The 16,311-nt window shown below is 45.0% G+C and overlaps 1 protein-coding gene across 2 annotated transcripts in view; it reads right to left on the reverse strand.

Annotated features, from left to right (window-relative positions):
- Positions 1 to 14,582: 14,582 nt before the first annotated feature.
- prr12b (proline rich 12b) overlaps positions 14,583 to 16,311 on the reverse strand; it is a 43,434-nt gene continuing 41,705 nt past the window's right edge. For both annotated transcript variants that reach the window (XM_061701081.1, XM_061701079.1), the window contains one exon: positions 14,583 to 15,566. In XM_061701081.1, coding sequence (XP_061557065.1) covers positions 15,432 to 15,566 — 135 coding nt within the window. In that variant the 3' untranslated portion in view covers positions 14,583 to 15,431. The remainder of the gene's footprint in view (positions 15,567 to 16,311) is intronic.

Consider the following 16,311-nt stretch of genomic DNA (forward strand, 5'->3'; position numbering starts at 1 on the left):
AGGTTATAATAATAATACATTAAATACAAATGAACTATTTTATAAAAGTTGACATACATTTTTTAGAAACATCTATTTATTGATTTTGTTTTAACAAATCACATCCCAATGCATTTTGACAAAGAATAGTATAGTGACTATACTATTCTGTCATCTGATTTGACTATACTATACTCAAATCAGATGAGAGAAATTTGATAAACCTCTGGTTTGATCATCACAAAAAAAAACAATTCACTGAGACTCGTAGCTCGCCTTTGTAGAATTTTCATTTGCGTCACGGGCTCTTGTGAAAAAGCGCAGCTGTGCTATCAAAACAGCTTCCAGTGGCCTCAGTTTTTCGGCGCGTTCGTTCACCGTTAGCTTGTCATAGTTAGCATGTTTCGTCTGGTAGTGCCTCTTAATATTAAATTCTTTGAAAACAGCTACAGTCTCTTGGCAAATTAGGCAGACACAGTTGTTTCGTATGTCAGTGAAAAAAATCCACTTGTCCTGGACATGGCAGCACTCGTCAACTTTCCTCTTTTTAGTTTCAGTTGCCATTTTAGAAATGGGCTTAAAACATACCCCAGGGGTAAAAGTTCACAGAGGGATCACCCGACGAGAGTGCGGCCACAGGTCTACTGCCACTCTCTGGTGAAATATAAAATGGCTTTTTTTTTGTATGTGTGTATTGTTTACTGTGGTAAACTGTGCTGGCGGGCCATGTATTATTGATTTTATGGTGCTTCGGGCCGGAGGAAATTTGGACTCGGGCCGAATTTGGCCCGCGGGCCGGACTTTGGGCATGCCTGATTTAGATTGTCTTTTTTTTTTTTGTATGTTGGGCATTGCAAACAACTGTATATTTGTTTGTAAATTTGCAATGGGCTCTGAACAGTTTTGAGTACGTGAATATTTTCACATACAATCTACTTTACATAGTGCCCCATGAGGAAAAAAAATGCTATCATTTATTTATGGGAAATATTGTACTGTATTTACATTAAATCAGATTATAGGTCATTCAGAAATTGATCAATTAGATTAGTACATGAACAAGATTAAGATTATAGTGGACAACTGCAAACCAATACAGTAAGCATCCAGACACATCATATTATAGAAATATGACAACAAATCAATAATCTATCAATATCATTTGCCATCAAAAGAGTAGCAATATACTTGTCATATACTGCCCTGCAGTTCCATTATTGGAGCCTGGATGGCTCAATTTGATATGTGGGACACTCCTTTATCCATTGATATTGTCTATTTCGATATAAACGTATTTATGCCGGTGTGCCGTCGATACATGCTCTAAACTTTTGGTAAACCTTGGTTTGTGCATGCAAATAAATGTTGATAACGGCGACCAAGGGAGGCAAGGTGCCATTGCAAGATGCAATTCTATTAGTGTCAAGGTGCTATGTTTGAAGGTTCTCGCCGATATGTCACACAACACGGAAGATATCCCCCCAAAAAATCAAACAAGCTAGACTTTTCATTTTGGCATCGTAGTGCTTCTCTGACGCCAAATCATTGATGGTGGATTATATCTCATTATAACAAATTTGTTGTTCCCAACACACTGTGTTGGGCTCGATCTGGAAAGTCAGCCGCGATGGCAAATCGAGCCAATAACAGGGCTGAAATCTAGTCTGAGCCAGGGATAAATTCAGATAGGATGGCTGCAGAGAGACTTTACAGAAAAGAACTATACCTGTCATATAAACAAGAAGAAGATATCCAGCATCACATGAAGTGCAGACTCTTTAAATTTTAGTGAACATTTTACCAATTTGAACAGGAATGAGGAATTTTAAAGTTCATTTACCTTTTTATATCCAAACTTTAGAATCACTGAGCTTCAGAAATTAATCAAGCATGACATTCAACCACAAAAAATGATTTTTTTCTGTTCTGTTAACATAAGTAAATAACTATAATTTGACATCTGTATCGATAAAAAATAATGTGCTTTCATTCAATCCTCAAACCCAGCCAGTTGGCGTACATGTTGGCCACGTATCGTTCATTTATAGTTGATTTGTGTTGTATTGAATTCTCCATCATGTAATCAAGTTGTCAGACAGTGAACAAATGTTTGCTTATGTCTGTAGAGTTGAGGGTGTACCCCGCCTCCTGCCCGTTGACAGCTGGGATAGGCTCCAGCACGCCCGTGACCCTAGTGAGGAGAAGCGGCTCAGAAAATGGATGGATGGATGGATAATGAAATGTTTGCATGTTTTTACATCAAGTGCATTACTAACAGCTGATTAAATAATCATTTAGTTCATGTGTTTGTCTTGTTGCCTCTCCTCTGGAGAACCATTTTAAGGATGATCAGAAGAAATGGACAGCACCCGAGTTAAATATATGAGTGTCCAAGCAAAGGGTCTGAATACTTATGGATGTGTGATATTTGAGTTTTTCCTTTTTAATAAATCAGCAAAAATGTCAGCAATTACCTTTTTTTCTGTCAATATGGGGTGCTGTGTGTACATTAATGAGGAAAAACATTAACTTAAATGATTTTAGCAAATGGCTGCAATATAACAAAGAGTGAAATATTTAAGGGGGTCTGAATACTTTTCGTACCCACTGTATTCAAGTCACCGGTGGTTATTCATTCATTGATTCATTTTCTGTACCGTTTATCCTCACTAGGGTCACGGACGTGCTGGAGCCCACCCCAGCTATCTTTGGGCGAGAGGCGGGTTACAACCTGAACTGGTCGCCAGCCAATCGCAGGGCACATATAAACAAACAACCATTCGCACTCACATTCACATCTACGGGAATTTAGAGCCGTCAATTAACCTACCATGCGCGTTTTTGGGATGTGGGAGGAAACCGGAGTACCCGGAGAAAACCCACGTAGGCATGGGGAGAACATGCAAACTCCACACAGGCGAGGGCGGATTTGAACCTGGGTCCTCAGAACTGTGAGGCGGATGTCGCTAACCAATCGTCCACCATTCCACCTCACCGGCAGTTATCACCAGCTAATTCTGTATTTAATAAGGGTACCCTCTCATGTCTGTTGCCATACCGGCCAAGAGCAGTGACAATGCACGGATTGCTGCAATTACACACCATTCACTTCCGCACAGAGATAAGTGTGCCCCATTTAAAAGGAATCAGAGGAGCCACTTTGATTGGACAGGATTGAAGTTGGCTGGGATCACACCCACAACAGTGCAAAACTTACAATCAACTTTGATGAGCAAAATCCATAGCAATCTACACAAATTAATGCATTTAATAATCAGCATCTCTGGTGAGGATGATCCCTCACACTATCATGGTTCACTTTTGCAGATAGGTCAGTGTAGTGCAGCTATACTCACCAGGACATCTCTGGCACAGTTAGCTTTATTGGCTATATGATTTTAACATGGTAGCAATGACTCACAGAAGCTCAGTTGGGCTCTTTTTCTTAACAGAAAAATATATCTTCAAGGGTAATTGCCATTCATGCATCTAGCACGTTACCAAATTGCCTGAAGATACGAAGAACATGACCAGAAAGTCAGTGTTTAAAACACAAGCCACCGTCAGAGTTTTATGAAATAAATTCACAAATACCAACCTGAGCCCGACGAATAGCTAATGGACACACTCATCACAATATCGGCAGGAATAAATGCAAGTAAAGAGCAACATTTAGCTTGATTTTCTATAACTACAGTACAGTAGTTAAAAACATCACTGCAATGAATTCTGGGCACCCATAATGCTCTTAGCTGACTACATTGCCAGGACCGGCAGTGTGAGCAACGGTGCCAATATTTAAGGCAGGAAATTGCCTGTTCACATCATGTTCACATAGGCTCATCACGTCGCTGAAGCAGAGCACAAAGATATTTGCTGGTGTAGAGTGTGTGGATGGTGACCTCAAGTGGATGAGTAAAATAACTAAACCTCAATAAAGTATCACATATTGGCATTGGGTTGCAAATATAAAACTTCTGAATTTATATAATGTAATAAATACTTGTCCGCTAGTTCCCTGGAATGTAAAACGAGGGTTCACTCTATTTTATTTACATTCTTTATGTTTTTGTCATGTTGTGATCAATATTGATTGAACTGCTTAAGATGATGTAGGTGGCACAGTGTTCATGCTGTTATATTGTATTTTGTTGTTGTTTTGTGTTGTATAGTATTGATGGTTTTTAAAATTACGTCATGATAGTGGTGGCATTAAAAGGTGGATTAAGTCAGGTAAATCTCTACTGAAGACCCAGGTAGTCATGCACGGCACACCAGTACGTCCACCTAATGTTGTGGCCAGAGAGTTTACTGTGTATCTCAAGTTGGAATACAGTAGAGTAGCTTTATACTGCTGACCACATATGTTCCTTTACTGCAGTTAGGACAGTACTGTACCATTATCCTCGCAGAGCACAAACAGAAGCTCAGCGGCACAGTGCTTCACATCTGTGACAACATGGGTCATCAGGCGGACCAGCTGCCCTCTCAGTGTGGGATCCTGTTCTGGACAGATGGATAGCAACAGCCGTCAGGGGAGGTAAGATTTGGGGTCGGTTGAAAGAAAGCATTGTCAGCACTGTCCACGGGATGTCTAAAGACATGGAGTCACAGACAAGGGTAAATTTCCAAGATTTTGTGACCATGTGTCACAAAATTCTAAGAGGACCCCTTTCAGGAATACCTATCTGCTCTATTTATTATCAAATTAATGTTGGTTAAAAAAAGAAAAGCAAAGAAAATGTACCTGTTGTCGCAAATAGTGACGTGTCTCCCTATGCACCCGAGAGCTCTCAGTCAGCAGATTAAGTACAGGAATTCGTTTCTCCTTCAGCTTCTCACTTTGAGTGACATGAGATCAGAGATTCTTACGATCTAGACCAGGGGTGTCAAACTCTTTTTTGTCTCGGGCCGCATTGTAGTTATGATTTCCCTCAGAGGGCCGTTGAAACATTGAAACATATAAATGTTTAATCATCACCAAAACATATTATTACCATTACACAACAAATTGAGGGATAACTAGTTTTGAAATCAGAAGACAAGGATAATAGTTTGTTCAAGTATTGTTTAAGTTCCTGTAGAAGAAGGGTTTGGTAACAGAAAAATGCAATATCTCAACATTATTGTTTATTATTATGACAATTTGGAATTTGAGTACAGATTTTAGCAAAAATCACGGAAGTTGACGACCATGATTTGCTTTCGCGGGCCACATAAAATTATGTGGCGGGCCGCATCTGACCCCCAGGCCTTGAGTTTGACACCTATAGTCTAGATGAAACAGCTTTGAAGTTAGAAATTGTAAGTCTTCCTTCTGTCTACATCTGTCCATCTTACTGTATAACTGTCTATACACACACAGTTAAGTCAAAACTCATGGATAACCTGACCATATTTTAAATTGAAGTGGATTTTTATTTTGTGAGATAAAGTTAGAGAAGCCTGGAGGTGGGGCTCGAAGGCGAGTGCCTGGTGGCTGGGCCTGCACCCATGGGGCCCGGCCGAGCACAGCCCGAAAGGGTAACGTGGGTCCCCCTTCCCATGGGCTCACCACCTGTGGGAGGGGCCATAGGGGTGCAGTGCAAGCTGGGCGGTTGGCGAAGGCAGGGACCTTGGCGATCTGCTCCCCGGCTACAGAAGTTGGCTCTAGGGACGTGAAATGCCACCTCTATGGCAGGAAGGAGAAGGGTTGGTGTGTGAGGTCGAGGTCGCCTCCACACACAGCTTGGACTCTGGTACCAGTCCTCTCGAGAGGGGTTGGATTCTCTTCCACTCGGGAGTTGACCACGGTGAGAGGCGCCGAGCTGGTGTGGGTAAACTTATGGCCGCCCGGCACGGCGCATGTACGTTGGGGTTTACCCCGGTGGATGAGAGGGTAGCCTCCCTCCGCCTTCGGGTGGGGGGTGGGTCCTGACTGTTGTTTGCGCCTATGCACCAAAGAGCAGTTCAGCGTACCCACCCTTTTTGAAGTCGTTGGAGGGCGTTCTGGAGATCGCTCCCACTTGGGGACTCCATCGTTCTGCTGGGGGATTTCAAAGCTCACATGGGCAATGACAGTGAGACCTGGAGGGGCGTGATTGGGAGGAACGGGCCCCCCCCCCCCCCCCCGTTCGGAACCCGAGCGGTGCTCTGTTATTGGACTTCTATGCTCATCACGGAGTGTCCATAATGAACATGTTCAAGCATAAGGGTGTCCATACGTGTAGGATCCTGTTCGTGGACTTCAGCTCAGCATTCAACACCATCATCCCTGAACTCCTTTCCTCCAAGCTTCTCCAGCTCAGCGTCTCACCAGCCATCTGCCAGTGGATTTACAGCTTCCTGACGGGCAGGACACAGCAGGTGAGGCTGGGGGAGGCCACCTCATCCACACGCAGCAACAGCACTGGGGCGCCCCAAGGTTGTGTCCTCTCTCCGCTGCTCTTCTCTCTCTACACGAACGACTGCACCTCAACGCACCCGGCTGTCAAACTCCTGAAGTTTGCAGATGACACCACTGTCATCGGCCTCATCAAGGACAGTGACGAGTCTGCATATTGACAGGAAGTGGAGCGGCTGGAGCTCTGGTGCGGCCAACACAACCTGGAGCTGAACACACTCAAGACTGTAGAGATGATTGTGGACTTCAGGAGGCATCCTTCGCCACAGCTGCCCCTCACGCTGTCCAGCTGCCTTGTGTCAACCGTCGAGACCTTCAAATTCCTGGGAATTACAGTCTCTCAGGACCTGTAGTGGGCGATCAACATCTACTCAGTCCTCAAAAAGGCCCCTGCGGCTTCTGAGAAAGCCACAGGAGCTGCAGAGGCAGTTCTACACAGCGGTCATCGAATCAATCCTGTATTCTTCCATCACAGTCTGGTTTGGTGCTGCTACAAAAAAGGACAAACTCCGACTGCAACGGACAATCAAAACTGCTGAAAGGATTGTCGGTACCCCCCTACCCACCCTTGAGGATTTGCACGCTGCCAGAACTTAGACAAGAGCCTGCAAAATCCTCTCGGACCCTCCACATCCCGGTCACCAGCTCTTCCAGCTCCTCCCCTCAGGTAGGCGCTACCGATCAATGCAAACTAGAACTAGCATACATTCCAACAGCTTCTTCCCTCTTGAAGCTTCTTCTTAAACACCTAACCTACAATTCCATTGTTGGCAATTTTTTTTTTGTCTTGGGTTTGTTGTCACATTTCTGTGGGGCCAATTATACATTACGCGTGCACTCACTGTATTAGTCTCGCCACGCTGCACTATTTGCATATCTGTTGTTGACCAATACTGGGCACTCACGCCAGAGTAGAATCTGCTCCATTTGTACACTGATTGAGGAGTATCTGCAACATTTGCACAATCAACATTGTCCCAAATTATCGCACTACTCGTCACTTTAAACCGCATACACTCCTTGAAGTCTCGGTACCCTTTGGACAATGGTCATTGCACCGGACTATTGCAATATTAGTCATTCGAACTGCTCTAAGTGCGAGAGGACTCTGCATCTTTTTGCACAATTGTCAAAAGAAAAAGAAAAAATGTACCGCCATTACCAGATAACTAGCAACCCTTTATTGCTCAGTGACTGTTTTTTTGTGTCAATGTCTTTATGTCTCAAAAGTGTTCTCTGTTAATTGACTCTCTGTTGTCGTACTTGAGCGGCTCCAACTACCGGAGACAAATACCTTGTGTGTTTTTTGGATATACTTGGCAAATAAAGATGATTCTGATTCTGATTCTGATTGAAGTCTCGGCGCCCTTTGCACAATGGTCATTGCACCGGACTGTTGTAATATTAGTCATTCGAACTGCTCTAAGTGCTAGAGGACTCTGCATCTTTTGCAGTTGTCAAAAAAAAATATTTTTTTTTATTTACCGGATAACTAGCAACCCTTTATTGCTCAGTGACATGTTTTTCTCAATGTCTTTATGTCTCAAAAGTGAGAGATATTGTGTCTATGTTTTTATTTATTTTACCAGAAAGGTTAAACAAGAAAATATTTTCTTTCAGGGTGTCCTGGTCAAGATGGTTGAAAATGTTTAGATGTAATGACAGTTGACTAGGCGGCACGGTGAACGACTGGTTAGTACATGTGCCTCACAGTTCTGAGGACTGGGGATCTCCCCGTGCCTAGTTTTGTCTGGGCACTCCGGTTTCCTCCCATATCCCAAAAACATGCATGGTAGGTTGATTGAAGACTCTAAATTGCCCCGAGGTGTGAATGTGTGCGCGAATGGTTGTTTGTTTATATGTGCCCTGCGATTGGCTAGTGACCAGTTCAGGGTGTCCCCGCCTCTCACCCGAAGATGGCTGGGATAGGCTCCAGCACGCCCACGACCCTTGTGAGGATAAAGCGGTATGAAAAATGGATGGATGGACTGTTGACTATAGCCTATTGACTATTGCAGTCATCTGGTGGATTGCTTGCCCCACTTGGCCCCAATGCAAGCAGAGTGTAATAGCAAAACATGAGAAAATATTTCTCTAGCTACACATATGCCCTGAAAAAATATGATTTTTTACATTTTGACATCATTGTTAAGGCGGCTCACATCTTGCGAGAGCTCCACACTAACCGTTTAAGAAATTTGAAATTAGAGAAAGAAGAAATTAGTTGTCATGTTTGGTGTTGCATGTTTAATGACCTCCTATATTAGTTTCTCATCTCAGTGCACTGGCTCTCTCCTGTGCCCTGGGGTGTAGAATCACTGTGACTGTGTCTTTGACTGTGTTTTCTATCTGAGCCATCTGCAGCTATTTCCTAATTCCTGCTGCTGTAGACATGCCTGTAAGCGGATGCCAGACTTTGAATATCAGTATAAACATCTTGAAGCATGGACAATCAGTGTTCATGTTCCTACTGGCTCTCTGTCCAACCCCAATTCCAATGAAGTTGGGACATTGTGTAACACATAAATAAAAACAGATTACAATGATTTTCAAATCATGTTCAACCTATATTTAATTGAGTACACTACAAAGGCAAGATATTTAATGTTCAAACTGATCAACTTTATTGTTTTTAGCAAATAATCATTAACTTGGAATTTTATGGCTGCAACACGTTCCAAAAAAGCTGGGACAGGGTCATGTTTACCACTGTGTTACAACACCTTTTCTTTTAACAACATTCAATAAACGTTTGGGAACTGAGGACACTAATTGTTGAAGCTTTGAAGGTGGAATTCTTTCCCATTCTTGCTTGATTTACAACTTCAGCTGTTCAACAGTCCGGGGTCTCCGTTGTCGTATTTTTTACGCTTCATAATGCGCCACACATTTTCAATGGGAGACAGGTCTGGACTGCAGGCAGGCCGGTCTAGTACCCGCACTCTTTTACTACGAAGCCACGCTGTTGTAACACGTGCAGAATGTTGTTTGGCATTGTCTTGCTGAAATAAGCATGAAAAAGACGTTGCTTGGATGGCAGCGTATGTTTCTCCAAAACTTGTATGTACCGTTCAGCATTAATGGTGCCTTCACATATGTGTAAGTTACCCATGTCATTGGCACTAACATAGCCCCGTACCATCACAGATGCTGGCTTTTGAACTTTGCGTCCATAACAGTCCGGATGGTTCTTTTCTTCTTTGGCCTGGAGGACACAAGGTCCACAATTTCCCAAAACAATTTGAAATGTGGACTCGTCGGACCACTGAACACTTTTCCACTTTGCGTCACTCCATCTAAGATGAGCTCGGGCCCAGAGAAGCCAGCGGAGTTTCTGGGTGTCGTTGATAAATGGCTTTTGCTTTGCATAGTAGAGTTTCAAGTTGCACTTACGGATGTAGCACCAAACTCTATTTACTGACATTGGATTTCTGAAGTGTTTCTGAGCCCATGTGGTGATATGCTTTACACATTGTTTTTTTTTATGCAGTGCCACCTGAGGGATCGAAGGTCACGGGCATTCAATGTTGGTTTTCGGCCTTGCCGCTTACATGCAGTGATTTCTCCAGATTCTCTGAACATTTTGATGATATTGCCAGCTCACGAAAGTAGTAAACAGCTAACTTTCCCTTAAGTCTCCCAGTTGTGTTCAAAACATGCAAATCAAGTTTGCATGTTCTCCCTGTGCCTGCGTGGGTTTTCTCCGAGTACTCCAGTTTCCTCTCACATCCCAAATACATGCAGGGTACGTTAATTGGAGACTCTAAATTGCCCGTTGGTATGCATGTGAGTGTGAACAGTTGTTTGTTTTTATATGTCCTGCGATCGGCTGGTGACCAGTTCAGGGTGTAACCCGCCTCTCGGCCGGAGATAGGTGGGATAGACTCCTGCACTCCCGCGACCCTATCGAGGATAAGCGGAACGGAAGATGAATGAACAAACAAATAGAGTGGTGATTTGAGATAGGAGTTTAATTCATTCAGTGACATCCTCGTCACAAAAAATACTCGTATCTCAAATCAGCTTTCCTCATTGAAATGAACGGAAATGCCATTTATACATCTCAGCTTCCCACACCCAAAAAAAAAAATTTCAAAACATATTTTTGTAATGTGTCATGTGTTGTACTCTATAATTGCACCTTACAAAAACATGAGCTGTAAGGTCTTATATAGACACGTGTGTGGCTTTTCTAATCAATTCCAATCAGTATAATCAAACACAGCTGGACTCCAATAAAGGTGTAGAACGATCTCAAGGAATCTCAGAAGCAATGGACTGGACTTAAATATATGAGTGTCACAGCAAAGGGTCTGAATACTTATGGCTGTGGGATATTTCAGTTTTTCTTTTTTCATAAATCTGCAAAAATTTCAACAATTCCGCTGTTTTCTGTCAATATGGGGTGCTGTGTGTACATTAATGGGGGTGTGGGGGGTGAACTTAAATGATTTTAGCAAATGGCTGCAATATAACAAAGACTGAAAAGTTTTAGGGGGTCTGAATACTTTCCCTACCTACTGTGTATATATACATATATATATATATATATATATATATATATATATATATATATATATATATGTCTGTGTATGTGTGTATATATATGTCTACTTGTGTTACTCCACTGTTTGTGTTCAAACATCCATCCATCCATTTTCTACCGCTTATCCGGGTCGGGTCGCGGGGGCAGTAGCTTTAGCAGGGACGCCCAGACTTCCCTCTCCCCAGCCACTTCATCCAGGTCTTCCGGGGGGATCCCGAGGCGTTCCCAGGCCAGCCGAAGGACGTAGTCTCTCCAGCGTGTCCTGGGTCGTCCCCGGGGTCTCCTCCCGGTGGACGTGCCCGGAACACCTCACCAAGGAGGCGTCCGGGAGGCATCCGAATCAGATGCCCCAGCCACCTCATCTGGCTCCTCTCAATGCGGAGGAGCAGCGGCTCCACTCTGAAATCCTCCCGGATGACCGAGCTTCTCACCCTATCTCTAAGGCAGAGCCCGGACACCCTGCGGAGGAAACTCATTTCGGCCGCTTGTATCCGGGATCTCGTTCTTTCGGTCACGACCCACAGCTCATGACCATAGGTGAGGGTAGGAACGAAGATCGACCGGTAAATTGAGAGCTTCGCCTTTCGGCTTAGCTCCTTCTTTACCACAACGGACCGATACAAAGTCCGCATCACTGCAGACGCTGCACCCGATCCGCCTGTCGATCTCCTGTTCCATTCTTCCCTCACTCGTGAACAAGACCCCAAGATACTTGAACTCCTCCACTTGGGGCAGGATCTCATCCCCGACCTGGAGAGGGCATGCCACCCTTTTCCGACTGAGGACCACGGTCTCAGATTTGGAGGTGCTGGTTCTCATCCCAGCCGCTTCACACTCGGCTGAGAACTGCTCCAGTGAGAGTTGGAGCTCATGGCTTGATGAAGCCAACAGAACCACATCATCAGCAAAAAGCAGAGATTCAATACTGAGGCCACCAAACCGGACCCCCTCTACGCCTTGGCTGCGCCTAGAAATTCTGTCCATAAAAGTTATGAACAGAATTGGCAACAAAGGGCAGCCTTGTCGGAGTCCAACCCTCACCGGGAACGAGTCCGACTTACTGCCGGATATGCGGACCAAACTGTGACTCCGGTCGTACAGGGACCGAACAGCCCGCATCAGGGGGTTCGGTACCCCATACTCCTGAAGCACCCTCCACAGGACTCCCCGAGGGACACGGTCGAACGAATTCTCCAAGTCCACAAAACACATGTAGCGAACTCCCATGCACCCTCGAGGATCCTGTCGAGGGTGTAGAGCTGGTCCACTGTTCCACGGCCAGGACGAAAACCACACTGCTGCTCCTGAATCTGAGATTCGACTTCCCGACGGACCCTCCTCTCCAGCACCCCTGAATAGACCTTACCAGGGAGGCTAAGCAGTGTGATCCCCCTGTAGTTGGAACACACCCTCCGGTCCCCCTTCTTAAAAAGGGGGACCACCACCCCAGTTTGCCAATCCAGAGGCACTGTCCCCGATGTCCATGCGATGTTGCAAGAGGCGTGTCAACCAGGACAGCCCCACAACATCCAGACTCACAACGTCCCGATTCGAGGTCAGCAGCGCCCCATCCCCACTATACACCCACTTGGTGGTGCACTGCTTTCCTCTCCTGAGACGTCGGATGGTGGACCAGAATTTCCTCGAAGCCGTCCGGAAGTCTTTCTCCATGGCCTCACCGAACTCCTCCCATAGCAGAGTTTTTGCTTCAGCGACCACCAGAGCTGCATTCTGCTTGGCCAGCCGGTACCCATCAGCTGCCTCAGGAGTCCCACAGGCCAAAAAGGCCCAATAGGACTCCTTCCTCAGCTTGACAGCATCCCTCACCGTTGATGTCCACCAACGGGTTCGGGGATTGCCGCCACGAAAGGCACCGACCACCTTACGGCCACAGCTCTGGTCGGCCGCCTCAGCAATGGAGGCGTGGAACATGGTCCACTCGGACTCGATGTCCCCAGCCTCCCCCGGAACATGAACAAAGTTCTGTCGGCGGTGGGAGTTGAAACTCCTTCTGACAGGGGATTCTGCCAGACGTTCCCAGCAGACCCTCATAATACGTTTGGGCCTGCCGCGTCGGACCGGCATCTTCCCCCACCATCGGAGCCAACTCAACACCAGGTGGTGATCAGTTGACAGCTCCGCCCCTCTCTTCACCCGAGTGTCCAAGACATGTGGCCGCAAGTCCGATGGCACGACCACAAAGTCGATCATCGAACTGCGACCTAGGGTGTCCTGGTGCCAAGTGCACGTGTGGACACCCTTATGCTTGAACATGGTGTTCGTTATGGACAATCCATGACGAGCACATAAGTCCAATAACAGAACACCACTCGGGTTCTGATCGGGGGGGCCGTTCCTCCCAATCACGCCCTTCCAGGTCTCACTGTCGTTGCCCACGTGAGCATTGAAGTCCCCCAACAGAACAATGGAGTCCCCAGCGGGAGCGCTCTCCAGCACCCCTTCCAAGGACTCCAAAAAGGGTGGGTACTCTGAACTGCTGTTTGGTGCATAGGCACAAACAACAGTCAGGACCCGTCCCCCCACCCGGAGGCGAAGGGAGGCTACCCTTTCGTCCACCGGGGTGAACCCCAATGTAAAGGGGCCGAGCCGGGGGGCAATAAGTATACCCACACCTGCTCGGCGCCTCTCACCGTGGGCAACTCCAGAGTGGAAGAGAGTCCAACCCCTCTCGAGAGGACTGGTAATAGAGCCCAAGCTGTGTGTGGAGGCGAGTCCGACTATATCTAGTCGGAACGTCTCGACCTCACACACCAGCTCGGGCTCCTTCCCTGCCAGAGAGATGACATTCCACGTCCCTAGAGCCAGGTTCTGTAGCCGGGGATCGGATCGCCAAGGTCCCCGCCTTCGGCCACCGCCCAGCTCACACTGCACCCGACCCCTATGGCCCCTCCCACAGGTGGTGAGCCCATGGGAAGGGGGACCCACGTTACCCTTTCGGGCTGTGCCCGGCCGGGTCCCATGGGTGCAGGCCCGGCCACCAGGCGCTTGCCTTCGAGCCCCACCACCAGGCCTGGCTCCAGTGGGGGGCCCCGGTGACCCGCGTCCGGGCAAGGGAAAACAAAGTCCATTGTTTGTCGTCATCATTAGGGGTCTTTGAGCCATGCTTTGTCTAGTCCCTCACCTAGGACCTGTTTGTCATGGGTGACCCTGCCAGGGGACATAAAGCCCCAGACAACTTAGCTCCTAGGATCACTGGGACATTGATTATTTGCATTACCTAAACAGACTTTCCTAAGATAAAGCTATGTGGTTTGGTTAAATACACAATGTGTAATTCTCTTAGTTCTTCTCTTTAGTTTGACAGTTAACTTCAACTGCGAGTGGCAATAAACAGCTTGAAGCACCCTTTTAAAGAATAGTTTACTATCTGCCAAACTGCTGCTTGTTCTAACGCGAGTGGAGTTGAGTTCACTGCAACAATACAGTGCTCGTATATCAAATTTTTGCACGCAAGTCAAAGTAAAAAAAAAACTTTGTGGCTCATAACTTAAAAACTTCGTGGCTCATACTTCATAACTTCGTGGCTCATAACTTCAAAAACTGAAGTTAGGGGACTCGTACTGTATCTCAAAGCATCACTGTCCTATATTTTTCTCCTGTAAGATGACATACAGTGAGGTACAGAGAAAATTAACCATCATCACGTCATCCGAACTGTTTTATTTACTTTTTTCAAATACAGGAATTTCATGTACAGAAGAGGAACTTGTAAGTGGAGAATGGAGAAGCTGTACACTATTTACACATCATAACAACAAATATGCTCTGCAAGAATATCCTCCGAGAGGTCAAATGATGGCAAATATCAATCAACAACAGACAGATAAAAAGGACACACATTAAACACGGACATTTAGGAATTTGGATCTTTTCATGTCACACTTCCTTTAAGAAAGTTTTTTTTATTATTATTATTGTTTTTAAAGGAATAAAATCTTCTTTGTGGTTGTCTTTTGAAGAAAAAAAAACACAAAATAATACAGTTTATTTCAAATGCATTACCCGTGAATCTCAACCGCTTTCAAACTGAGGCAGGTAGAAACAAGGAGACTATTACATAGTCACTTTTAAACCTAGTTTCACCTGTGTAGGTCTGAGAGGAGCAAACACTGCAGGTGGGCCATTTTTTGTATACCCCTTTAAAACATATTCAAAAAATTATTTACAGCCATTAATCCCTTTAGGATGATAATTCTTTAAAAATGTCATAGTATAAATTATACAAACCATAGTTATCAATACCAACTACTTATTGACACAGTGTGTGTTTGTCTGTGTGTGCACATACTGAGTAGGCCTTCATGATTTTTTTGTGGTGAGAGAGACCAAATGATCTTTGCTCCCCTAACATCCTTCACATTCACATCAAAATTTTCAACTTGTCAAATCTTCCTCAAACAAAATGGATTCCTTCTTCAAACCATAGTGAGATTCCTCAGGAAGCCTCCATCTTGTCCTCGATGCACATATTGTAAATTCACTGGTCGGACTGGGTTTCCTTGTTCAGGCTTTGCCACTGAGGCTGAGCAGCTCCATGAAGGAATTAAAGAGGCTCTCCAGCCAGCTTTGGTTGGCCATGCACTGCTGCACCACCTCCTCCTGGCCGGGATCATCTGCTGCCTGCTCGATGCTGTCTGTCTGCACACAACACATGTTGTTTTCAAACTACTGTGGTATCTATCTATCTATCTATATACATTTAAACATACACTGAACAATAATATACATGCGATGCTTGTTTTTTCTCCATTTTCCAAGAACTGAACTCCAAGACTTTCTGCATAAACAAAAGGCCTATTTTTCGCAAATATCATTCCCAAATCTGTCTAAATCTGTGTTACTAAACACACTACTGAACTTTGCCAAAATAATACATCCACCTCTCAGGTGTGGCATAAGATAAGGATTAGACAGGATGGATATTGCACAGGTGTGCCAAATTCTCCGAAATACCTTTGGAGATGGCTTATGATAGAGAAACAAACATTAAATTTACGGACAACTGATCTTGTGGATATTCCTGCAGTCGATAATTCAATTGGACACTCCCAAAACTCTCAAAATATGTGGTATTGTGCAAATAGTTAAAATTTGGCGAGTAATTGAACCCCCCCCAAAAAAAGGTTGGTAATTGCCTGCAGATTGTTCAAGAGGGCATCAAAGTACTAATTTTGTCAAAATGAAACTCCTCAACTCAATTCAACCTAGTTCCTTGGCCCAAGTTGGCGGCAAAGTACTGCTTTTGTCGAAATAAGGATCCTTCATTCACCTCAACATAGTTCATTGCACAAAAATGCCACGCAATGGTGCCAAATTAATACTTTCATTGGTTTGGTACGGTTGCCTGGAAATGCAAAATGATATAATAAATTGTAAAACACTT

This window comes from Phycodurus eques, chromosome 16, assembly GCF_024500275.1.
Source record: "Phycodurus eques isolate BA_2022a chromosome 16, UOR_Pequ_1.1, whole genome shotgun sequence".
In the NCBI taxonomy this organism is placed as follows: domain Eukaryota; kingdom Metazoa; phylum Chordata; class Actinopteri; order Syngnathiformes; family Syngnathidae; genus Phycodurus; species Phycodurus eques.